Source organism: Schistocerca serialis, chromosome 1 (assembly GCF_023864345.2).
Source record: "Schistocerca serialis cubense isolate TAMUIC-IGC-003099 chromosome 1, iqSchSeri2.2, whole genome shotgun sequence".
Taxonomy (NCBI): domain Eukaryota; kingdom Metazoa; phylum Arthropoda; class Insecta; order Orthoptera; family Acrididae; genus Schistocerca; species Schistocerca serialis.
Window position 1 is genome coordinate 469,568,197 of NC_064638.1, and position 27,517 is coordinate 469,595,713.

The 27,517-nt window shown below is 44.4% G+C and overlaps 1 protein-coding gene across 1 annotated transcript in view; it reads left to right on the top strand.

Moving 5' to 3' along the window:
* LOC126483700 (uncharacterized) overlaps positions 1-27,517 on the top strand; it is a 195,523-nt gene that overhangs the window by 117,143 nt on the left and 50,863 nt on the right. The window contains exon 5 of the mRNA XM_050106829.1: positions 11,580-11,799. Within this exon, the coding sequence (XP_049962786.1) occupies positions 11,580-11,799 (220 nt within the window). The remainder of the gene's footprint in view (positions 1-11,579; positions 11,800-27,517) is intronic.

The following is a 27,517-nucleotide window of genomic DNA, read 5'->3' on the forward strand; positions in this document are numbered from 1 at the left end:
ATGTCTGTGCCCGCTGGATTCCTCGCAGCCTAACAGAAGTCGAAAAAGAGCGACGAAGAACCATCCGTGCGGAACTGCTTACGCTTTAGGAGGCTCATCTTGACCATTTTTGTCGAATATCGTCACAAGGTGATGAAACATGGGTTCATCACTTCCAACTGGGAAACAAAATGGCAGTGGATGGAGTGGCGTCACACCACCTCTCATCCGAAGAAAAATTTCAAAGTCGCACCATCAGCCAGTAAAGTTATGATTTTATTCTGTTTGATGTTCTCCCTCATTGCCCACAGTCAACTCCGAAATGTATTGAGCTATCATCAGGAACATGAACAAACGACTTCAGGGCGTTCGCTGCCACGAAAATAACAAACGTATTCTCCTCCGTGGGAACCTAAGGCCTCACACACAAGTCTGAGTACCCAAGAGGAGCTCGCATAGCTTCATTGGACTATTCATCCTCACTCACCCTACACCCCGCATGTCGCACATTTTGACTCCCGTCTGTTGGGCCCAATAAAGGACGCACTCAGCAGGAAGCAGTACATGGATAATAATAATGTCGTGTGACTAGGGCCTCCCATCGGGTAGACCGTTCGCCTGGTGGAAGTCTTTCGTTTTGACGTCACTTCGGCGACTTGCTCGTCGATGGGGATGAAATGAGGATGATGAGGATAACACAACACCCAGTCCCTGAGCGGAGAAAATCTCCGATCCAGCCGGGAATCGAACCGGGGCCCTTAGGATTGACATTCTGTCGCGCTGACAACTCAGCTACCGGGGGCGGACAGTACATGGATGACGAGAAGGTTACGGATGCAGGAAGACGTTGGCTCCGACGTCGACCAGTAGAGTGGTATCATGAGGGCATGCAGGCCGTCCCAGTAACGTGGCGTACGACCGTCCCATTGAACGGAGATGGTATTCAAAAATAGGCTTTTGCAGCCAAAACAGTGGGGAATATTATGGTGCATTCAAATCCTGAATAAAACGAACCTGCTTACAGAAAATTATGTGTCGCATTACGCCCCTTGCACCGAGCTCATTCAGCTGATCTACTGGCTACCGTAAGCTCACCAGAAAAAGTACTGGTGACCTCTTTAAAAGAGAACGCTGGTCGCATTAGCACTGTAAACGGCGTAGAATTGGCACCAGACGGTCGTGTTACCATCCTTCCCTGACGTAAGTCACGGCAGCGGAGAGGTATGTATATGACAGTCGATTGTACTGAATCAATGCTGTAGGTTCGAATAAGGTCGTGATGTGACAGAATATCGGAAGAAGCTTTTGTGGTTGTTTTTACATTGACTGACAGCAGCCATTCGTGTCAGATATTGTACAGATTGCCACTGTGTAAAGCACCATCATGATTTCCTGCAATCTCCGTCGCCTCGTTAGTAGGACGTCGGTTTGTTGTTTTGAACCTTAAAATCTTACTGTATGTTTGGTGGTTTTTGCTCAGATAAAATATACTTAAGACCACAATTTAAGTTGCACTTTTCCACACATTTTATTAGCTTCGAGATTATATTGTTTGGACGATGACCAGTCTTTTGCCGTCATGGTATTACTAGCGCTTACTATCATGTCGGTACACCCGAGCTACTAAAAGGAACAATGGTAGAAACATTAAACGTGTTACTAAAAGGTACAATGGTAGAAACATTAAACGAAGTCCAAAACTATTAAAACACACATTACTGAAGCACTGCCCGGTACTCAGTGACAGTAACGACAAGTCACTGAATTACATGTGGTACAACACTGTTCACATTTGCTCAAAACGTCATAGCATTGTAGAAATCAATCGGATGAAACTACATTGAAATGGCTCACTTAGTCCACTCGTTAACTGAAAGCCACCACATCCTACGATACTTCATTCGCCCGTCATTGACAATCAATGTCGCCTAACGACCACAGTACAATTCACCCAAAATATTTATTAACTTTAGTTACCGAACTCACTTGCAAATTATTATACGACAACAAAACGTAATTTTCGCGGGTGTAGACGTACCTATGTCCGTTAACAAACTGCGGGTAACTGCAGCGTGAACAGAGAACGGGAGTATAGGCGTTACATGTTTGTTAACTCGTCCGGGGATGGGCGCTGGCTTTCTCACTTTGAGTGACATCCGACTTGTCAAAAATTGCCATTTGAGCAAATTGTTATTTCGCAAAATTATACAATCATTTAAGAAGCGATTACATAAAATACAGTGTCCTGGATGGATTATAAGTATAGATAATATTAGTGTTACAAAGAATGTGACGACTTACGAATTCAGAAAAGTTTATGGCATCACTGTATGCATCGGTGCTAAGAATATCCGGCCCATGAATACTAATTATTTTTCATAATCGTAAATTATTCAGAATCTTAATTGGTCACTTATTGATTAGTAAGGGGTGTCATCTGATTCGGGAAAAACTAGAGCTGTAAAATTACAGTGCTGAAGGTCAGAACCTAATAGGCCCAAAGGTAAAATCGACAATAGAAATTATGACAATACAGAATTTTCAGCGTTAATCATCGCAAAAGTTATCTAGTTCCACGCAGAATAAAATAACTGTGAAGTTAGGCTGCAAGTGTTTATAATGAATGGCCCCACTACTTTTACCGACGTATATTAGCTCATATGATGTTGGCAAGTTGTATGATATTAGAGAGTTCAGTCCCAATATTTTCTGATTAACATGCCTTAAGTGGAAACGTATTATAGTGTTGGACTTAGTGCAATGAAAGAAAAATAACTGAGTAATAAATTCAGGTGTAGCAAAGTCTGATTCAGTTTTTCAAGTCTTCAGGTATATGTCACATGTGTTCAGTACACATTACAGTATGATAATTAGCACAATTACTGAGAAAAATTGTTAATCGTCAGGGCTCTAATCATCGCAAGTGGTGGTGTTCCAGCTTACTATGTCACAACCGGCAAGGTGTGACACTCGTCTCCGGCCCATGTCGCTTAGGGTCTGCGTACGGGCACTGTTCTTGCTCTGTGTTATGTGCATACAGGTGGTATACCCTTCCTTGTAGGCATGTTGAGCAAATGTGATCCACGTAGCCATGGCAACACCTGATGCAAACAGACCAGTTTGTTGGTTTATCAACGCATGACCTCCAACGTATTTACAAGTAAGGGTATACCACACGCAGTCACATAACAGAGTGCAAGAACAAACCATACTAATATCATAAATGCGAAAGTAGCTCTGTCTGTTGCGCTTTCACGAGTACACTGGTCAACCGATTTTGATGGTATTTGGTTTGGAGATAGTGTGAACGCTGAGGAAGAACACAGGCTGCTTTAGAAAGTGTGTAGTACAAGGTAATTATGGATATGAAAAATATAACTCGAAATATGGGACAATAGTGATTGTTTGGAAAAGCTATTTACTCTTTGGCCTTTGAACTTCATCATATTTGTGAATATGCTTTTATTGTTTGATTTGTTCTGTATAGTATGATTAAACGTAAGGAATACACGGCTTACACAATGCTCAACGTATTTAATCCATACTTCAATAGTAATACCAACCACAAGCCCATTGCATTTTAGCTGCTAAGCATCACGCATGTCGTATAGCTTCTGAGACGCTAGACAACTCTTAAAAATGGCATCGCTTCCCATGCTGTACGACAAACAGAGAGATGTGGTGCTTTTACGTGTAGAGCGCGGGAGGCTTTTGTTGAGGCTGCCATTCCCTTATTACCCGCGAGCGCAGCTGGGGAGTAACAGGCAGACGCGTGAGGGCAGCTGACACTACTCCACATACAAAAGTTACCAAATTCGCGCTTCACCGAACTACAAATTATTTAATTTCATTCTTCGACAGTTTCACTATATTTCGTAATTTTAGAAGGCTCGTATTTTATTTTGGCACCGTCAACATCGCTCATCATAATGAAACTACTGGTATGCATCCACAGCTTGCGGTTTCCATTGCGACCCTTGATCGAGGGACCAGGTCGGATCTACTCTGCTCAAGTGTGTGTGTGTGTGTGTGTGTGTGTGTGTGTGTGTGTGTGTGTGTGTGTGTGTGCGTGTGTGTGTGTGTGTGTGTGAGTGAGTGAGTGTTTTGTCCTTATCGCCATCAACATACAGTGCACCGAACAGGCGTCAAATAAAAATACTTGCATCAAGCCGGCGAAGATCCTGAACGGGGTCTTCCAGCCAATAACGCCGTATGCACACTTCATTTCATCTTAATGATATGCGGCCGCAGCTGCAGGTAACAGCTAGTGAACACAAACATCTTAACGAAGAGTGGCCAGAGACGACTGTCGCGCCTTGTAAATGACAGTCGGTATCAAACCCGACAAGAATGGCTGTTGTCAGTCAATGCAGGTCAACTTTGGTTTCCGCGAGAACACTGCGAAGGGGAATTGTATGCAATGGATGTTCGTAATCTGATACTTCGCTGCAGACCAAACAACACTGACTAGACCCATGTATTGTGCTATGAAGAGTCGCCTACTTTTAAATGATTGAAGGTGTCGAGGGTGTAAAGTTTTGAGGACAGAACAACAACTGCGTAAGCTGTAAATATTTATCGTTTAACTTTGCAATCTTATCACAGAAATACAAGTGTTTAGACAGTTTCCAATGAGACAGTGTTACGACAGTTGTCAAACGAATGCATCTCGTCCTCAGAAAGTGAAATAATCCTAAACACAACAATGGTAAATTTTAACTAGAAGTTTCTTTACAAAATTAGTTTTACAACTATGTCATGATGTTGGCCAGTACTACGATAAACCATCCGATTCCAGTTCAAAGTTCGGTGCTATTTAGGATGACAATCAAGTCTCCGGAGGATGGTTAGTTTTGTGACAAGTTGAGCAAGAGATTACCCAAGGTCACTCGAGTTTACAGTGGACGCAAGCTGGTCAGCCAACAAGTTTACACCTCTGCTCACGGTATTTACCTTAGCTGCAATGAGCTGTCTCTGCATGGCTGCTCTCATCCTCTGAAATTCCTATTAAAGCTAGTTAAGCCTTTGCTGATTTTTCCAGCACGAACGCTCCCTATGTTTCTCATTATACGAAAAAACATGTAGTCCTCCCCAGTCTTGGAAGATGGCGATATACACGTGGATGGTTGGAGCAGTGTGCATATTGAAATGCCCTCTCAGTGCTCGCAAAAACAATTAACTAACTGGCCGGTTCGTTTCTCCACAGTTGGAGCTCAACGACGCTACTGTTAATATCTAGATGAACGTCAGCCTCAGTGAACGCAGTGTTCACACAAATGTCCCCTCTGCATCGTACAGGGCATTATGCACCCCGTTCTGCACCTGACGCCAGTTCAGACAAGAGTCCTCGAAATTTCGCTCTTGTCCTCACCTGGGTTCTTTCGTTCTCCACGTCATGGCTTCTTACGACCAATAGGGACGTTCCTCTTATTTTTGTGGAAACTCTCTCTGCCAATCACAAGGGCTCTACCATTAAACTGCGTCGAAATCTGGGCACTTTACTCCTTCCTAGTTCGTTTCCGCCAATCGGATGCTTTGTGCCCACTCCAGATGCCTAAAAGTTACATGCGTACATCACATGTGTACCACTAACTGTTCACGTGATCAACTGCGTCACTGGTTTTGTTCATATCCACTTGGAATTCGGAAATGCAGTTTTCTAAAGCTTCTTTCTGTCCTACTTCTGGTGACCCGTTACTTGCTTTCCAGTATGCGTCACCTGTCCAGTCGCTGACTCCCTCCGCGTGACGCCCCGTAAGAGGTTTTCGTGGTGCCTCCCATGGCGTGGCCTCTGCTTATGCCCACGCCTGCTTCCACACAAAACGTTTCCTCTGGCTGCTTGTTTCACCTTTTGCTCATTGACATGCAAAATATATAGGAATGGTGTGTTAACTGATGATTGAGTGTCATCCCTTTTGCATTAAATACTTATAGGCAAATCTGCTCATTACTGCCGAAGTAAGTTAGGCGTCGTATTCACCTTCCTGTTACGATGTACAAAACTCTTATGTGCGAAATTGACCTTTATTTATTCTGCCACCTTACAAGGGCACCAACGGCCCAGCATGGCACAGAGTCCAGAGATGGCGCTGCAATGATTTTTATCATTATCATTCAGGCTGCCATTATCGTGAGTCACGACGGTTATTTCAAGATTATCAATGATGAAGCACACTGTGCGACGAAAAAAAGGCTCTACACGAACGATTTATCCCAATGGAACGGAAATTAGAAGAGGTGACAAACAAAAGATAAAAATTTCTAGAAAACTGGATGATTTACTAAACAGAAAGAATTCAAAAATTGAGCAGAACAATAATACATTGGTTCACCTCTTGTGCATATGCAAGCAGTTGTGTGATATTCTCCTGCTGCATATCGTACCATATTATGTCCAATTGGAGCGTTATATCGTCAAAACCCTAGCAGGCTGAAGGGCGCTATCCATAATACTATCAACGGTCTCAGCTGGATGTGATCTGGCGACCTTGCTTGCCAAGGTGGGATTGCCAAGCAGAAGGACAACCAGTAGAAACTCTCGCCCCGTGCAGGCTGGCTTCATCTTGCTGAAATGTCATCGCAGGATGGCTTGCCATGAAGGGCAACATAATGGGGCATAGATATCGCCCGTGTACTGCTGTGCTGTAAAGCTGTCACGGATGACAACCAAAGGGCTTCTGCTATGATATCAAACGGCATTCCACAACTGGGTGATGAGCCGTGGCGGCTGGTAATCATGTGCTTATGTACCACAGCACACTGTATATACCGTACTAAAATTACTCCATTTCTTTTCGAATGCATTCTGGCACGCAAATAAAATGGACAAATACACGTTTTGCAGTGCTCTCTTCCCGATAACTAAAAACCAGTGTCAAGTACTGTAATAATCGTCAGTCAACTACTATCAACTCGGGGAAGAGACGCATCTCTTGGTTTTCGACTGCCACGATCTGGTGTGACGTCATCCAAGCTCGTACTAAGAGTACTGCACTGCTCACAACACCATGTCAGTGTTTTCCTTTGAAAGGGTATGTAAATTAATGTGGAAGCAACATGGAGAATTCTGTAGACCTGCTAAAGAGAGACTTTTCCAGTAGATCTTCGGAGGAGAAAGTGAGAGTTAAAGAGTTAGTTAGCCCTACTCCAAATTTAAATGCAACATTGGCAGGGCGTAGTACATGGCTCACCGTTTGCCCTCAGACTACGTGTGTAAAAGCAGGTACCTGCCCCTTTCAAGTTCCCACAATATTTCGTCTGAATGGGTGGCAGGAAAATGTAAAATACTGTCTAAATATTTACGAGTAGAGTATGAGAGACTTTTGAGCGCTATTCGACTTATTGGTGCTGTGACACAGTAATCAATCGTACTGACTGGTAGTTCGTCGGCCGCGTTTTGGTTCTGGCTGATACCAATCTTCTTTGCTCATTTTCTTAGTTTTAGGCTTCCATTCTTAGAAATTCCTCGAGTTCAGTTTATACACTTAAATTATATTCAGTTACAGTTACTACCCTGGTAAGTCGTAAATCAAAAGATTATAGAAAGTGGTAAAGCAAAAGCAATTGTACGAGGAAATTTAGAATGAAAGTACATTAGAAGAATTGGATCTATGGGTGTGGTGTTCACAATGCACATGTGTGCTCTGATGTTTGCTATTCAAGAACAGAAGTACATGGATTACACTCCGTCTTCAGGCCACGAGTGGCCTACCGGGACCATCCGACCGCTGTGTCATTCTCAGTGGAGGATGCGCTCTCCCGGCCGTTATGATGGTATTATTGAACTAAGCCGCTATTATTCGGTCGAGTAGCTCCTCAATTGGCATCACGAGGCTGAGTGCACCCCGAAAAACGGCGACAGCGCATGGCGGCCTGGACGGTCACCCATCCAAGTGCCGGCCACGCCCGACAGCGCCTAACTTCGGTGATCTCACGGGAACCGGTGTATCCACTGCGACAAGGCCGTTGCCTACATGGTATACAGGGAGAGTGAAAATTCTAGGACAGATTAATGCATTAATAGAAAAACAGAGCCGCGCGGGATTAGCCGAGCGGTCTAGGCGTTGCAGTCATGGACTGTGTGGTTGGTCCTGTAGATGTTCGACTCCTCTCTCGGGCATGGGTGTGTGTGTGTTTGTCCTTAGGATAATTTAGGTTAAGAAGTATGTAAGCATAGGGACTGATGACCTTAGCAGTTAAGTCCCATAAGACTTCACACTCGTTTGAACATTTGAAAAAAACAGAGTGGTAATCATAAACATATAAAGAACATACTTGATCTGTTTATTTTTGTAATGTTGCAGCGCACTGGCTAAATTTTGCACGTGACGCCACTGAAGATGACTATGCTGTGGAGGCTCCCACCTTTCAAGGTGATAACAGCCGTGTTCACAGATCTGCAGGCATAGGTGTCTGGCTTTACAAACACTCGACTGGCCCGTTACTTCATCCAATTTTCATCGCATACAAAATATCTGCTACTTCGGAGAATGGCTGAAACAGATGGAGTCCTATCATCAAAAATGGGTATCGTTAGATGGATATGGCGTAAAAAAAATTGACGAACATTCAGTCGTTCTGGTCTTTCATTTCTCCAGGTCTGCTTCGCCATTCATTCCTTTTTTGGCCACTTCCCAAAGTATTACGTTGGAAAACTCATTCATTGTATGATAATCAAGCATTTGTCCAAACAAACTTCGTACCGTACCTTTTTTTCGCTTCAGACACGTGCAACCAAAATTTTGTTTGCAGGAATTCCTTGTACTCGCAAGCCAATAATTGCTGGATTCTCGAGAACGATATCGGAGAAATACCGTCAAATATGAAACTGCATAACCAAGAATTGACGGAAGCATCAATTAACATGAGAGCCGGCCGAAGTGGCCGTGCGGTTAAAGGCGCTGCAGTCTGGAACCGCAAGACCGCTACGGTCGCAGGTTCGAATCCTGCCTCGGGCATGGATGTTTGTGATGTCCTTAGGTTAGTTAGGTTTAACTAGTTCTAAGTTCTAGGGGACTAATGACCTCAGAAGTTGAGTCCCATAGTGCTCAGAGCCAATTAACATGAGAAACAAAACATTTAACAGGGTTACCGTTATTTGGTTATCCATGGCTGCCACTCATTAATGCAGAGTCGTGGTATGCTGTCTGTGCGATACTTCAGGAGTTCTCTTGGCAAAAAAATCTCATCACTGAGTAAACTCTGTAACATCTGGAAACATCTTTGATGGCAGTTGATGAGCTTCAGTTGCTCTCTGCATTCCATCCACAGACATACCAAGAGTGAGTCAGTCCGATGGCACTGTTGCCCAATCTATGCGGTTGATGTTTTTACCTTATTGTCTGTGGAGAAGATGTCTTTGAAAAGTGGAAGTTGTACTTTAACCTCTGGGCGTTAACGTTTCACCAAGCATGATGTGAATCGCCGTGTGCCTATCTATCTCATCTTCTTATACAGCAGGTTTCAACGTCGCAATCTTCCTAGTTGGCGTAGTGGTTAGCACATTACATGGGAATTAGAGAGGATGGAGGTTCAAATCCCCGTCCAGCCATCCGGACTTAGGTTTTCCGCGATTTCCCTAAATCAACTCAGGCAAATGCGGGGATGGTTCGTTTGAACAGGGCACGGCTGATTTCCGTCCCCGTCCTTTCCTACTCCGAGCCTCTGCTCTGTCTCTAACGACTGCGCTGTCGACCGGACATCAAACTCTAATCTTTCTTCCTTCCTTAGTATAACTATTTTCCTATACTGTAGTTCACTTTGAATAATAAAAAAGTAAAAAGGGCTGGAGGTGGGACGCATTATAAAACCGCCTCGGGCTTTCGGCTGTCTCCATGGCAGATAACTGATTGTCAACGACAATGCAAAATAAATTCGAAGTTTTAATTAAGCCGTTTGAGGAGGCGCTGGAGATATCGAATCTTTCTTCATATAATCCAGCTCATTTGACGGGATATTTCTTCAATAAGAATTCTTACGACTACTGTGAACCCAAACACTGACGTCGTTGCTGGCATCTTTAATCATCCTGAGGAAACATTAAGTCAAAATTTTAATTAGTCTTTGTGACTTGCAAACAACAGGATTATAATGTTTTCTCGCCGTCTCCTCACCCCCATTTCCCTCTTCCCATCCGACAGTCCCATCATACAATACCTCACAAATATTATCTCTGATCTCTGCCTCGAAAACCGGTGAACTAATAAAATGAATGCTCTGCGATGACATTATTCCTATGGAATATAGCAAAGGAAGCAACTGTAAAAGTAGAAAATAAGAAAATACTGACTTCTACTCCTATTAGCTGACAGCTTCAAACAAATTATTGTAGCGCAGGGCTGAAGAACTGAAATGGTTCAAATAACCTAAGGACATCACACACATCCATGCCCGAGGCAGGATTCGAACCTGCGACCGTAGCTGTCGCGCGGTTCCAGACTGAAGCGCCTAGAACCGCTCGGCCACAACGGCAGGCTAGAACTGAAATATCGACATACCCGAATATTTACTATTTGAACGTTTTATGTCCATGAGGTATCTACAACTACATCTTCGTCTACGTAAATAATCCGCAGTCTACCGCACGACTCGCGGCAAAGAGTACCCTTACCACTACTAGTCATTTTCTTTCCTGTTCCACTCGAAAATACAGCGAGGGAAAAACGACTGTCTGTATGCCTCCACATGAGCCCTAATTTATCGTATCGTATCTTTGTGGTCCTTAATCTCCGTGTATGTTGTAGGTAGTAGAATCGTCGGGCAGTCAGCTTCAAATCCCGGTTCTCTAAATTTTTTCAGTAGTGTTCCTCGAGAATAATATCACATTTCTTCCAGAGCTTTCTATTTCAGTTCCTGAAGCATGCCCACAACACTTGCATGTTGTTCGAAACTACGAAAAACAAACCAAGCAGCCCGGCACTGAACTACTTCGAAGTCTTCCTTAAATCTGACCTTCTATGGATCCTAAACACTTGAGCAGTACTCAAGAACAGAAGACAGAAGTCTTCGAGCCAGTGACGTATCTGTGAACTATTCCATATGATCGTACCTTCTTTAACAGCCTGCAATGAGGCACAGTGTCAAACGCTTTCCGGAAATTTGGAAACATGAAATCTGCCTGCTGTTCTTCCTCCATATTTCCCAGTACATCACTTGCGAAAACGAGAAGCTGAGCTTCGTACGAGCGAAGCTTTCTTAAATCATGCTGATTCATGTACATAAGATTCTCGGTCTCAAAAAAACTTTTAACATTCGAGCAAAGAATGTGTTTGGCAGGTAGGAGACGTGGTACTGGCGGAAGTAAAGCTGTGAGGACGGGGCGTGAGTCGTGCTTGGGTAGCTCAGTTGGTAGAGCACTTGCCCGCGAAAGGCAAAGGTCCCGAGTTCGAGTTTCTGTCCGGCACACAGTTTTAATCTGCCAGGAAGTTTCATATCAGCGCACACTCCGCTGCAGAGTGAAATTCTCATTCTGAATACTGATGATATTCCAAGTCTATGGCACAGTAGTTCCTACGAATAATAGTGTAACTGATGAATGTAGGGATGGATGCTGTGTAGTGCCACTTGGAGCCCAGTGTTTCACAGACGGCTGTGTGTTGCAGGGTGTGGGACCAGTGCAACGTGGTGCAGGACTACCTGACGGTCTACGACGGCTCGTCGACGACGGACCCGGTGCTGGTGCGCCTGTGCGGCGGCGACGCGGTGCCCGACATCGTCAGCAGCGGGCCCAACATGCTGCTCGAGTTCCACACCTCGCCCTACGATAACCCCTTCCACCCCGTGCCGCTCAGCTACCTGCCCGGCTTCGAACTGGACGTGCAGGTACCGCGCACGAGCTGCCACGAAGTAACGCTGCAGGCGTTTTGAATGCAAGCACCTCACACCTGACGATGGAGTTTTATACCTGCAAACACCTCCACTGAAAGCAACACAGTATATAATTATCAGTTTCTCTTTGTTTAGAGAAGGTTGCTGCTGCTTCTCAACTGCAAACTGAATTGACGAATAACAATTCCAGTTACTAAAAAGCACTTTATTTCACTCCACGACTGCTGTCAGCTGCAGTATGGATGCCGTTGTCTAATAGAATCCGAAACTGACAACGTATGTGTAAGCAAGCATCGTGCATAATCTAGGGCATTAGTAAACCCCTTCAGCTGCATTTAGTTCTTTGTTTTTCGATCACTACGGGTTTAATGGCACTAAAGGCCACATCTTCAAGCTAACATCTGTATAACAGTAAATCAAGAAGGAATAACAAGCTTGAGACATCCACTAATCTGTTAATTTTCTAAGATAATTTTTAAATACTTAAAAAAATAAATAAACAATTAAACCTTTCAAATGAGGATATTAAAATATCCGATGTGATCAAAGGTATCCGGACACCTGACTGCAAATGAGTTACAAGTTCGTGGCGCCCTCCATAGGTAATGCTGGGCTACGTTCAACCTGGTGTTGGAAGGTTTCTTGGGGAATGGCAGCCCATTCTTCACGGAGTGCTGCACTGAAGAGAGGTATCGATGTCGATCGGTGAGGCTTGGTACGAAGTCGGCATTCCAAAACATCCCACAGGTGTTCTACAGTATTCAGGTCAGGACTCTGTGCAGGCCAGTTCATTACATGCATGTTATTTTCGTGTAACCACTCCGCCACAGCCCATGCATTATGAACAGGTGCTCGATCGTGTTGAAATATGAAATCGCCATCCCCGAATTGCTCTTCAACCGTGGGAAGCAAGAAGATGTTTAAAACACAAATGTAGGTTTGTGCTGTGATAGTGCCACGCAAGACAACAAGGGGTGCAAGCCCCCTCCATGAAAAACACGGCCACATGATAACACCACCGCCTCCGAATTTTACTGTTGGCGCTACACACGCTGGCAGATGACGTTTACCGGGCATTCGCCATACCCATACCCTGCCATCGGATCACCACACAACGTTTTTGCACTATTCAATCGTCCAATGTTTACGCTCCTTACGCCAAGCAAGGCGTCGTTTGCCATTTACCGGCGTGATGTGTGGCTTATGAGCAGCCCTTCGACCATGAAATCCAAGTTTTCTTACCTCCCGCCTAACTGTCATAGTACTTGCGGTGTATCCAGATGCAGTTTGGAATTCCTGTGTGATGGTCTGGTTAGATGTCTGCCTATTACACATAATGTCGGCGGTCTCTTTCAATAACAAACGAGGTCGGCCTGTACGCTTTCGTATTGTACGTGTCCCTTCACGCTTCCACTTCACTATCACATCGGAATCAGTGGACCTACGGATGTTTAAGAGTGAGGAAATCTCGCGTACAGACGTATGGTACAAGTGACACCCAATCACCTGACCACGTTCGAGGTCCGTGAGTTCCACGGAGCGCCCCATTCTCCTCTCTCACCATGTCTAATGACTACTGAGGTCGCTGATATGGAGTATCTGGCAGTAGGTGGCAGCACAACGGACCTAATATGAAAAACGTTTGTTTTGGGGGGTGTTCGGATACTTTTGATCACATAGTGTATTTGTACTCACATAACTAAAACATTAGAACTAAAAAGCTCGGAAACTTGTACGCAACATTCGTTGTCCGTCAGAACAAAATACTGGTAAAAGGTGGTATGTCATTCGATAAAACAGACGGATTCCAATCCAACATGGTGGATGGGTCCTAAGAAAATTATACTATAGTGACGGGTTTGATCCAGATTGAACATCCCTCTATTTTATTGCAACACGTCTTGGTTTTTCATGACAGCCGCAAGTTAGGTGTTAATAGTTTATCATTAATTTCACTCTACCGAAGGATCCCTATGGTACAATATTTTTAGGACCCATCCACCACATTAGATTTGAATCCGAGTGTATTATTCCACGACATACCGCCTTATAATGGTGTTTTGTTCCAACAGACAACGAGTAAAAGTACCGAGCTTTTTAGATCTGATGCTTTAGCTAAGTGAGTTCAAATACTTTAATATTCTAATGTAAAAGTTATTAATAGTTTATTTTTAGTTTTAAAAACTTAAAAATTAATTTTAAAAAATTAACATATCAGTGGATGTCTCAGGGTTATTATTGCTTCTACTTTTATTGTTTATACAGATGTTTACCTGAAGATGTGGCTTTTAGTGTCACGAAAGTGGTAGCGATCTAAAAATTAACCACTAAACCGAGCTGAAGCGGCTTATAAGTACCTAAGATGGTCATCCATTGCTGTGGTCGGCTTACCTACAAGGTTGTCTGCATTGTGCAAAATAATATAATGAAAATTTAAATACTTTACATAACAGGAATGTATGGGTTTCGATGTGAGAAACCTCTAAATGGTTCAAATGGCTCTGAGCACTATGGGACTTAACATCTGAGGTCATCAGTCCCCTAGAACTTAGAACTACTTAAACCTAGCTAACCTAAGGACATCACACACATCCATGTCCGAGGCAGGATTCGAACCTGCGACCGTAGCGGTCACGCGGTTCCGGGCTGAAGCGCCTAGAACCGCTCGGCCACACCGGCCGGCAGAAACCTCTAAGTTTACACATCTACGTAAATACAGAAAAAGATGAATATAGAGTGTATACTGTGTTGTGGTGAAACGAAGGCAAATAATTATGAAAGTAGAAGTCGGATGGATAATAAAGTGACGAGCACAGTAATGCTGGAAAAAAGATAGGCGTTTCATTATTAAATAAACTGAATGTTTTGACAAAATAAAAGTAATAGCATGCTTTGGCATTAAAATAAATGTTATTTTGATGGTTCGGCGTTTGGAATTGAATGTTTTACCAGCTAAAAGCTAAGAGTAGTTGTTTATATTTAATGAGATGTTAATACAGGACGGTGTGTGCAGGTCAAGAGAAAAACCGTGAGCGGGCATAAGTTAGAAAACAGTGGACTGCAGTGTGGACGCAATGTGCACAGCTTAAAAAAAAATACCTTGTTTACTAACATCGGAACTGCAACTACGAAATTGCCTTTACACGAAGCTACCAGTAACGGGGCGAATTTTCATTGGTAAAGAATACAGTTTAATATTTCGAACATGTTAAAATATTATTCCTTTTAATGTTAAAGGTTGCCAATTTTCAGTGCATCAAAATATGACGTACCGTTTATTCCCTAAGATGTTTTCTACTATCGTAATTATTTGACTCTGCTTCATAACAGCACAGTATAAGCTACATTTTTCCTTTTTCTATATTTTTCAGAATCTACTAGAAAATGGCTTCAATTTCAATGCCGGAACCGTTCTTGGGGTAATGTAAAGAACATTTTACTAACTTGAGCGGTTAGCAATGCGGACAGCACACCAGGGCGCTTGAGTTGCCCGCGAGGCCACCTGCGGCCACGTTCGTATTCATCGCAATCTCGTGATTATTGCAGTACAACAATACAACGAGTACTAACGACAGAAATAACACATTCATAGTATCTGTAGGAGTTCCATGTGTTGTTGTCAACGAAAGCAGCCTTAAAGACCAATCTCGTGTTACACAAAAATGCCATCGAATGAAAAAGTAAGAACAGTTAGCTTGTAACAAGTGTGTTGCGAAGAAAAGCAAATAAACTTAAGCTATTGTGCGTGATTTTATGAGCGATCACGTCACATAAGACTTTGCATGTCAACTGTTTGGTTGCAAAACAGCCGTGCTGTTTTCCTATGCTTATATGTGAGTGAAATTTTATTTGATTTATGTCCCTCTGAAACCAGTTCGCACTTCATGTTCAACTTTCATCAGAGCGTACGTTAATCTGTTTTCTAACTTATGCTCGCTCACGCTTTTTCTCTTGACACTTCCAAATCCTTTCGAAAAACTAAAGGCTGCTTCACACTTTTGAAAAACATCAGCAGACGACATAAAAGTGGTTGGTCGGTTGTAGTTCGGTAGAGGCCCAATACAGCGACAAAGAAGCAAATAAAGAGTAAATTTTTCACTGCGTAGTGTTGTAGCGCCGCAAATTAATACATTGCATAGTTTGACAACAATTATAAGGTTCAGTAGAAACAGGTGAGGGGCGAGAGTGCTTGGCGGTACAGAGAGCAGTAAAAAGAGAATAAAATACCAAATTTCCTGATCACGAGTACGACTCAGACATAAGGTAATAAGCAAAGAACACATTCTTTTCTTTATTAAACGTCTGTTATCTTTACGCATGTAATCTTACTGAGAACTGTTTAAATTCTATTTTCATCCTGATCCTTATCAAAGCAGACAATTGACCAATCGTTGCAGGAGGTAATCTAGTGCAGTCAACGAGAGTTTTTCCCCACAAAGGTCACATTTGTGAATAACGTTTCATTACCAAGAAATTGTGTCGTCGTCCATAGATGTATCGTGCACTGGCGCAAAATTAGGGAGTTCCTCCAGCAGCTGAACTCAGCGTCAACGCCTCTCACAAATAGTGCAATCTGAAACACATCCACTAAATCCTGTAGTTTAGATTAGATTAGATTCAGTTTTAGTTCCATAGACCCAAAAAATAAGATGATTCTCGTGGCTGTGGAACTTGTCAGAAAGTATAACATAAAAATAAAACATTTTAATATAATACTTATTACGCTGATCAGGAGATTGTCGAAATAGGTGAATACAGTGCGGTGAACTGTAACAGCTAACATTTGCAGAATTAACACGCTGTCAGAATGAAACATTGTTATGCACTATTAATAAATTTATCATACGCAAAATACATAATCTTGACTGTTGTGACCAAGTGTTGTCAAATTGAAAGCTTAGATACATTTTTATTTAAGCCAGCTTAACATTCTGTGTTAAGATACTAATCTTTAGAGTAGAAGGAGTTTCCTATCACAAAGGTCTTCAAACTTTGTTTAAACTGTGCTTTATCTGAAACCAAGTTTTTAGTGATTGCTGGCAATTTATTGAAAATGCATGTTCCTAAATATTAGATCCCTTTTTGGACCAGGGTAAGTGATTTTAGGTCTTTATCAAGATTGCTCCTATTCCTAGTATTGATACCATGTATTGAGCTATCGGTTGGAAATAGAGATGTATTACTTGCAACGATTTTCATTAAGGAATAAATATACTGAGAAGCAGTGGTTAGAATACAAAGTTCCTTGAACAGTTTGCTAAATGAGGTTCTTGAATTTACACCACAAACTCTTCTTATCACACGCTTTTGCACCCTATAAACTTTTGCTCGGTTTGATGACTTGCCCCAGAATATGATCACATATGACATAATAGGATGAAAGTAAGCGAAGTATGCAAGTTTTTTTATATTTATATCTCCTACATCTGACTTCATTCTTACTGCAAATACAGTCAAACAAAAGGGGCGAAAACCAAGTGTACAGTCTTATCTTTCGCCACAGCTTTGATGCGTCTGCAATCTATTCTCCATGAAAGAGGAATTGTTTTCTAACCCTGAAGAATCCTTGACCAAAACTTTTGCTGCAGCCACAAGACACTCCTTGACAAATTCTCGATCGCTGAAGGGACGCACTGTTTCAGCCATTTTAGAGCCGTATGACACGTCACTCTCAGTACAACATCATTGTCGTTGGCGTGCTTATCTTCCTGTAAGTACATTGCAAGGAATAAATAAAGTCTCCTGCAAAAATCACAGAATTTTTCATAAAAAGTAGTATCATTTTCAAGAAATATACACTCCTGGAAATTGAAATAAGAACACCGTGAATTCATTGTCCCAGGAAGGGGAAACTTTATTGACACATTCCTGGGGTCAGATACATCACATGATCACACTGACAGACCCATAGGCACATAGACACAGGCAACAGAGCATGCAAAATGTCGGCACTAGTACAGTGTATATCCACCTTTCGCAGCAATGCAGGCTGCTATTCTCCCATGGAGACGATCGTAGAGATGCTGGATGTAGTCCTGTGGAACGGCTTGCCATGCCATTTCCACCTGGCGCCTCAGTTGGACCAGCGTTCGTGCTGGACGTGCAGACCGCGTGAGACGACGCTTCATCCAGTCCCAAACATGCTCAATGGGCGACAGATCCGGAGATCTTGCTGGCCAGGGTAGTTGACTTACACCTTCTAGAGCACGTTGGGTGGCACGGGATACATGCGGACGTGCATTGTCCTGTTGGAACAGCAAGTTCCCTTGCCGGTCTAGGAATGGTAGAACGATGGGTTCGATGACGGTTTGGATGTACCGTGCACTATTCAGTGTCCCCTCGACGATCACCAGTGGTGTACGGCCAGTGTAGGAGATCGCTCCCCACACCATGATGCCGGGTGTTGGCCCTGTGTGCCTCGGTCGTATGCAGTCCTGATTGTGGCGCTCACCTGCACGGCGCCAAACACGCATACGACCATCATTGGCACCAAGGCAGAAGCGACTCTCATCGCTGAAGACGACACGTCTCCATTCGTCCCTCCATTCACGCCTGTCGCGACACCACTGGAGGCGGGCTGCACAATGTTGGGGCGTGAGCGGAAGACGGCCTAACGGTGTGCGGGACCGTAGCCCAGCTTCATGGAGACGGTTGCGAATGGTCCTCGCCGATACCCCAGGAGCAACAGTGTCCCTAATTTGCTGGGAAGTGGCGGTGCGGTCCCCTACGGCACTGCGTAGGATCCTACGGTCTTGGCGTGCATCCGTGCGTCGCTGCGGTCCGGTCCCAGGTCGACGGGCACGTGCACCTTCCGCCGACCACTGGTGACAACATCGATGTACTGCGGAGACCTCACGCCCCACGTGTTGAGCAATTCGGCGGTACGTCCACCCGGCCTCCCGTATGCCCACAATACGCCCTCGCTCAAAGTCCGTCAACTGCATATACGGTTCACGTCCACGCTGTCGCGGCATGCTACCAGTGTTAAAGACTGCGATGGAGCTCCGTATGCCACGGCAAACTGGCTGACACTGACGGCGGCGGTGCACAAATGCTGCGCAGCTAGCGCCATTCGACGGCCAACACCGCGGTGCCTGGTGTGTCCGCTGTGCCGTGCGTGTGATCATTGCTTGTACAGCCCTCTCGCAGTGTCCGGAGCAAGTATGGTGGGTCTGACACACCGGTGTCAATGTGCTCTTTTTTCCATTTCCAGGAGTGTATATGGATATGAACTTTCATCTTTCCCTCTTTCCTGTTTTAGCTCCAGAATAAAATCGGTAACAAAGTGATCACGAATTTCTCACGAAGGATTTGAAAATGTCGCTTCACTCTGTAATTCTTCCACACCGACAAAATAGCGTTGCAGAACAGACAGTGTGGCCGCCTGGGTGGCCGAGCGTTTCTAGGCGCTACAGTCTGGAACCCCGCGACCGCTACGGTCGCAGGTTCGAATCCTGTCTCCAGCATGGATGTTTGTGATGTCCTTAGGTTGGTTAGGTTTAAGTAGTTCTAAGTTCTAGAGGACTAATGACCTCAGAAGTTAAGTCCCATAGTGCTCAGAGCCATTTTTGAACAGACAGTGAGGGCCAGGTTTAATTTCAATAAAAAACTAATCTTCTTCCCATTGTGGATTGAAACGTAGGGGTCTGACCGAGTTTCTTTTTGAGCACCTTAACTCCTCCTCATCCATTTTCCTCTGACTAATTTTGTCCCACCATGAACGCAACGCCAAAGACATTTCGCCACTGACAACACTATCTACACGAAGTAGACAGTCCAGTCTTGTCGAATACGAATCGGTAACAAACGGGTTATCTTAATAGAGAGGTGGTGGGGGAACTGCCGAATGACAGCGCCGGCGAGCAAGCGGTGTGGGCACTCAGGGGCGCCCGCACCCACAACAGCGCATGAGCTGCACCTGCCGTACACAGTTTGTATACTGTTCTGCAGACATCCAAGTGTGGTACGATGTAAGACGTGTCTGATATTTCTACAGAAAGCAGTAGGGGCAGTCCTAGAATCGTTACACATTAGTGAAGATAATGGTTTCAACACTATGGACTGGCTGTGGAGCTGTTTCCATCCCAGAAAATACGGCCGAAATATGCAACATAATGTGCAAATAGCTTCGTAATTTAGTCTCACTAAAACATACAAATATGGTGCAAGATGTTTTGCTAGAACTGACCTCTCGATTGCTTCCCATAAAGGTTGGATGAGATTCATGTCTACCGACCTGGATGGCCAAGTCACTGGCAAGAATTGTTCAGAATTTTTTTCAAACCAGTCGCAAGTAACTGTGGCCCAGTGACGTGGCGCAGTGTCATTCATAAAAATTCTATTGTTGTTTGTGAACATGAAATCCATGAGGCCGGCCGGAGTGGCCGTGCGGTTCTAGGCGCTACAGTCTGGAGCCGAGCGACCGCTACGGTCGCAAGTTCGAATCCCGCCTCGGACATGGATGTGTGTGATGTCCTTAGGTTAGTTAGGTTTAATTAGTTCTAAGCTCTAGGCGACTGATGACCTCAGAAGTGAAGTCGCATAGTGCTCAGAGCCATTTTTTTGAAATCCATGAATGGCTGAAATGGTCTCCAAGTAGCCGAAAGGAGTTGTTTCCAGTCAATATCCGTTTCAGTGGGACTAGAAGACCCAGTTCACAGCACATAGATACAGCCCGTACCATTAAGAGCCAATACCAGCTTGGACAGTGCCCTTTTGACAACTTGGATCCGTGGCTCCACGGGGTCAACACCACACTCATACCCTACCATCAGCTCTTACCAAATGAAATCGGGACTCATCATTTCAGTCGTCCAGGATCCAGTCGATATGGTCACGAGCCCAGGGGATGTCGTTCTGTTCGCAAATACACTCGCATCGGACGTCTCCTTCCCTAGCCCATTAACGCCAAATTTCTCCGCACTGTCCTAATGGTTACGTTAGTCGTACGTCCCACATTGGTTATCTGACGCAATGTTGCTTGACTGTTAGCACTGTCAACTCTATGCAAACGCCGCTGCTCTTGGTCGTTAAGCGTCCACTTCGTTGTCCGTGTGAGAGATAATGCCTGAAATTTCGTCTTCTCGGCACCCTCTTGACACTGTGAATCTCGAAATATTGAATACCCTAAAGATTCCGGAAATGGAATGTTCCATTCGTCTAGCTCCAATTACCATCCCGCGCTCAGTGACTCGTGGTGCAGCCTATATCACGTCTGACAAAAGTACAGTGACAGCTCCGCCAATGCATTACCCTTTTGTACCTTGTGTAAATGTCATCACTAAATGTGTATTTGTCACGCTTGAAGTTTTCATTGCAGGTGATTAATTATTACACGCCGACTACTACCTGGTCTCCTAGCTCTTTAGCTCTTGTACTCAAGCCACGTCCTACTCGCTACCCTACTCCTGAGTAGCTGCCAAGGCCACAAGTAACGAGCGAGCTTGATAGGCATGCTGACTGCCTCTCCAGCGTAAAATGTTACAGGCAGTTTGCTTCCTCTGCGTTGAGACACATGCTCGAATAATAACACTGAGGTATCTGCCATATTTTCGTCACAAGACGGCTGGCCCTACGCGCAAGAAGCTGAGCTTCTTGTTGACTGGCTGCACTCGACTCCAGCTCGTTGGCCTCGTATTAGAGCAGAGCACACCGTGGAACCATTTGCTACGCACGTCTTCCATTACGGCGGTATGTGGGCACATTCTGATCCTCCGGATGCCCCTGCCGGCCGCAAGAGGTGTGGCGAGGCATTACTGGCTGCGCGGCGCGGGCCCTGCAGGTGCAGCGCGGCCGGGGTGAATAATGCACCGCGCCCGCTGCAGAGTGGCGCGTGCAATATGCATGCGGCCCGCGCCGGAGGCCTTTACGCGGGTATCGACCCCCTGCTGCTTCCGCCTCCGCCGCCGCCTCCAGAAGCCTCCGGCGCCGCGAGCCGCCGCCGCCGCCGCTGCCGCCTTCCGAATGCTGATGGCGTCCGCTGAGCGGGCTGCTGGCCCGCAAGGGGCGCTAGCGAGTAGTGCCGTCGTTTGCGCAGTGGCGCGCCGGTGCAGTAGAGGCACACCGTAGTATCGCTAGCTAGAGCGGACAGCGGAGAAATGAAAGGGCGAACAGTGGCTGCCCTTTGAGACTTACGTCAAAGGATAGGTGAGAGCTCACTAGCTACTTGTCCAACACGAAAGGACAAACCCCAGGGTGTAAGGTGTGGACGTGATGGAGGGTTGGGGAGGGGATGTTTAAATGTATTTAGAGTCTGACTTGCGCTGGGAAATTACTCGACATTCTGTTATCACTAAAACTACAAGTATTGTCAATTGTACACTCTACTAATTGACTGTGAAATGAAATGTAGTAACTACAGAAAGGTAACCGTTATGACACATAGTCAATTAATGTTGTTTTCAGCATGTACAATAGCAAAGAAGTTTAATTAACAGTGACCTAACAGCAACAGAGCGTCAAATGATTGATCATTAGAGGGTTTTCAGTGCTTGTACAATTCTTGAGCGTATAGGTAATAGAAAAGGCGGGAGACGCAAAGGACACGTAAATACATTCTGCTCCAATAAAATTATAAACAGCCGACCAGTTGCAATGGATAAAGAAATTCTTTACCTAAGTTTCGGCAAATATCAATTTGTATTCTTCAGAAGGTATCAATTTTACATGAGTAAGACCTAATGTACCATCGCCGTTTTTACAATTGTCGGCATAGATCCATGTGTCAAAAATAAAATATAGCCCTAGAATTAGGGTTTGTCACGTAAATATAAAATAGCTCTGCAAGATCCATGAGCTATTTTATATTTAAAATATAAATATAAAATAAAATATAAAATAGCTCTGCAAGATCCATGAGCTATTTTATATTTACGTGACAAACCCTAATTCTAGGGCTATATTTTATTTTTGACACATGGATCTATGCCGACAATTGTAAAAACGGCGATGGTAAATTAGGCCTTACTAATGTAAAATTGCTACCTTCTGAAGAAGACAAATTTATACTTGCCGAAACCTAGGTAAAGAATTTCTTTATCCATTGCAGCTGGTCGGCTGTTTATAATTTTATTACGTGAAACCGTTACTGTTGTGCAGCTACGTTTAAAATATTGACATTCTACTCCAATAGTTCGGGCCCTAATCTCCTACAGTAAGATAATACCAGAAAACAGCTGCTGAGATCATGATGTTATGAGTGCTAGATGATTAACCATGAGTTAAAAGGAAGCATAAACAGCACATTAGACGTCTGTATGAGTAGTGCACTTGGGAAAAGCATCAAGATTCTCTAAACTAATCTGCCGTCCACTTGTAAAGTAAGTATCAGAAATTTGCGGGGATAAAGGAAATTTATCTAGTGAAATGTTCCCGTATCAGAGTGATAAAAGCCTAATCAAACCACTCACGCAACTGACGGAGCAACGCTTACCACTAAGTAGTCGGGTTCGCCTCTGAAAACAGCGTGGTCCTCCATCTGGACCCGAGATATCGCTAGTCGAGCTATTGTCATCAGAAAGCTCCTCACGCCGAAGTCTTCCGTCTGCAGCGCTCCCGTCCAATGTTTAAGTACTTCTTCTTTCGAAACTAAAAACCGAATGCCTTGCCACATAGCTTCCGAGTACCATTTTTGGCTGTGCTTGAGAAGCTCCTATGTTCGTTCGCTTCTCCATGGAGTAGCAGGACCAGTTGCTGCACCAGCTGCATAATGAGAGCTTGTAGTTGAGCTCCTCTCCACGTCAGCGTTTTGTTTCTGTCTCCTCCTAGAAAACTCGAATTAAAAATTACCAGCTGAGGTCAGAGAGAGAAAGACGATAATGAGTGAGAGAGATAGTACTTGTTTGTATCACCGAAAGTCTGGCCCCAATTTGACAAAGGAAATCGATTTCGCTTAGTAAATACTACAGCAAGAGTCTTTCCTTCCATTGAGGAAATTGGTTTTTTCTTAGAAAGGGCCTTACGTTGGAACTAAAAAGAGAGCCTCTCAATTCATTATTTGAGTTAAGACGTTTCTGAGAGCCTTTTTGGAGAGAAACTATGTGTTTTGCCACCCATCAGCGAACGACTCCATACGAAATGCTACCACTGTGAGAGGATAGAGAGAACGCTTTACTGCAGTCTGGAGGTTCGCCAAAACGTCGCCAAAGGATATCTCTTTCATCCTCCGATGGAACCACCTACGTCATATGCGCTACTCGTGGCAACTATCACAGAATGCGTCCCATGGAGCACTGCAGCCAGCACCGTTTTCCGAACATTCAGTGAGGCAGCGATGTGGCTCCCGTGACTGACGTGTCCTTCCTTCGTAATTACTCAATTCAGCCTGTTTCCACTCAGGGCTGAGGTTAAACGCCATAAATATAATATTCTCACCTGACTAGAGAGGGCGGTAAGAAGCAGATGACGTCAATATAGATTGCTCTCAATGCAGGGACCAAATTTACTAACACTCCTACGAGCTTTTATTTGTTTATTGTCTGACCTGCTTCCTCTTCTTGACCCAGGAACCCGCTGTGACACCTAACCATCCTACGGGTTATAGCCTTCGTCATCATATTCTCAGCTTAAGCAGGGCTCCAGTACCCCTCCCATCCTCCTGAACAACTTTAAATTTTTCCTCCTCCAGCCATCAGCTATACATCTTACTTCCCAGCTCAGCATCATCTTCCCACTCTCAGACAAAGCACTCAATTTTTCTGCATCGCCCCTCCTCCATCTTCCTTCCTTCCTATTGTATAAGATATCTACTCGGAGCTGACATAGAAACGCTTGTCGGATGTGTCATCATCACCCTCATCTTTATCGACAAAGCAAAAGCCGCACGTTGATCATAGTAAATCACCAAGAGGAATTCATAATTACAAATAAATTAGCCTTTGGCTGCAAGGATGGTTTTCAATTTATTTAATGCACAGTCGATTAGGGGACTGCCAGAACCTGCACCAGTCATCAATTCTCTGCAGGTCGTTCTGCAAATTCTTATTATTTGCTGGCGTTGCTACTTTGGTACAGACAATTGCGTCATCTGCGAATAGGCTTAAAGAGCATCCGACGCTTTCTACTAGATAATTTATATGTATAGTAAACAGCTACAGCGATCCTATCACACTTTCCTGTGGTACTTTGGATATTACCTTTCATCTATAGATTTTGTCCCGTTAAGAGCGACGTGTTGAATTCTGTCTGCAAGAAAGTCTTGAATCCAATGGCAAGTCTGCTCCGATACTCCGTAAGCCCTTATCTTTTTTCATTAAACGGCAACGATCGACGGTGTCAAATGCCTTACTGAAATCAAGGAACACGGCATCAACCTGAGCGCCGTTGTCCACTGCGCTGTGGGTCTCATGGAGGAACAGAGCGAGTTGAATTTCGCAGGATCTCTGTTTGCGGAATTCTTGTTGATTTTTATAGAGTAAATGTTAATTTTCCAAAAACGTCATAATTCTTGAGCCTAAAACATGTTCCATAATTCTACAACAGACTGACGTCAACGATATAAGTCTATAATTGTGTGGATCTGTCTTTCTTAAAAATGGGACTGCAATTTCGACGTTCGTACGACGATTGAAAGAAGGGACAGTGCTACGATCTTCCGTGGTGAAACAGCTTCAGAAGGCCGAATTCAGTATTTCGACCTCCTCTCTGTTATCTTCCGTCTCGGTACCGGTGTGTGCGCTGAGATAATGTATAGATGATATTGGCCCAATTACTGATTTTGCATACGACCATAATCTCTTAGAGTTTTTACTAAGGTCGGTTGGCAACGTCTTACTTTCAAATTCACTGAACGCTTCTCTCATTGCTCTCCTTACACTCATTTTCGCTTCCTTCAGCCTTTGTTTGTCAGCAAGATTTTTTCATTTCTCTTGAATCTCAGATTAAGTCCTCTTTGTTTACGTAGCGCTTTCCTCACACGGCTATTAAACCATGGTGGATGTTTCCCATCCATTAAAATCTTACTCGGAACCTACTTGTCTAGGACATATTGAATGATGCTTTTCCGTTTTTTCCCATTTGTTCTCCATATCTTCGTCCTCATCACCGAATATTTGACACTGACTGCTGAGATATTCGGAAATTTCTATCCTTTGCTGAGCATGTATATGTTCCTTTCTCAACATTTCTTGTAGGACCCGTCGTCATAGATGCTGTGACAGCCTTATAATAACTGATACCTTCCTCTACGTTAAATGATTCGATAGGTTCCGATCTGTTTGTTGCCAGGAGGTCTCCAAGCCGTTACCCTCACGAATTGGTTCCCTAACAATCTGCTCAAGGAAATTTTCGGACAAGACATCCATAACAATGCCATACGAATCCCTGCATCTGGCACCAGATTTGATGGCATAACACTCCCAATCTATACCTGGCAAGCTGAAATCACCCCCTATCACAACGGTGTGATCAGGAAAATTACTAATGATATTCTGCAAGTTCTGTCTGAAGCGCTCTACAACTACAGGACATTCACAAGATTTACGCAAAAACAAAAACTACGATTGATTTTTCTAACCACTAGTCTACACAGGTAAAATACACATGTACAGTACAATTCTTTGCAGAAACACGTGAAAAAAAAGACTAAATTAATTTAATGTTTGTCAGACAAGTGCTGCTGCTGCTGGCGTCCTCTCAGCTCGGCGGAATATAGCCAGAGGCTAATTTATTAATAACTGAAAATCACCACACGATTGGTTCCCACCATCCACTACTTTGAAAAGTCAAGATACCGAAATATATGTATAACAAGTTATTACATCGCGATCGCTGGTATATATAACATTTACAAAGGTCGCATACTTCCATTTAGCATTATGTTAAATCTTAACATACCGAAACGAGTCATTTTTATTTTACTGTTTATCTCGCTTGGGTCCTTCAGGAACATGTACAATAAGCATATGCATGGTATGGTTTCAGGTTTCCCTTGCACCCACATTACTTTCGTTACCTCATGATGGGCTCCTTTATACTAGTCATACCAAGCCGTCGTCCGTCTTCTTTTGTTATTCTGCCAAACCAAGTGTTCAGTCATGATTTTTCCGCCTAAATGTTTTTTTTTTTTTTCATTGTGTTCCTCCTGTTTCCTTGAGCTCTTGTTTTCCGCGCCGATCTACACTCCTGGAAATGGAAAAAAGAACACATTGACACCGGTGTGTCAGACCCACCATACTTGCTCCGGACACTGCGAGAGGACTGTACAAGCAATGATCACACGCGCGGCACAGCGGACACACCAGGAACCGCGGTGTTGGCCGTCGAATGGCGCTAGCTGCGCAGCATTTGTGCACCGCCGCCGTCAGTGTCAGCCAGTTTGCCGTGGCATACGGAGCTCCGTCGCAGTCTTTAACACTGGTAGCATGCCGCGACAGCGTGGACGTGAACCGTATGTGCAGTTGACGGACTTTGAGCGAGGGCGTATAGTGGGCATGCGGGAGGCCGGGTGGACGTACCGCCGAATTGCTCAACACGTGGGGCGTGAGGTCTCCACAGTACATCGATGTTGTCGCCAGTGGTCGGCGGAAGGTGCACGTGCCCGTCGACCTGGGACCGGACCGCAGCGACGCACGGATGCACGCCAAGACCGTAGGATCCTACGCAGTGCCGTAGGGGACCGCACCGCCACTTCCCAGTATATTAGGGACACTGTTGCTCCTGGGGTATCGGCGAGGACCATTCGCAACCGTCTCCATGAAGCTGGGCTACGGTCCCG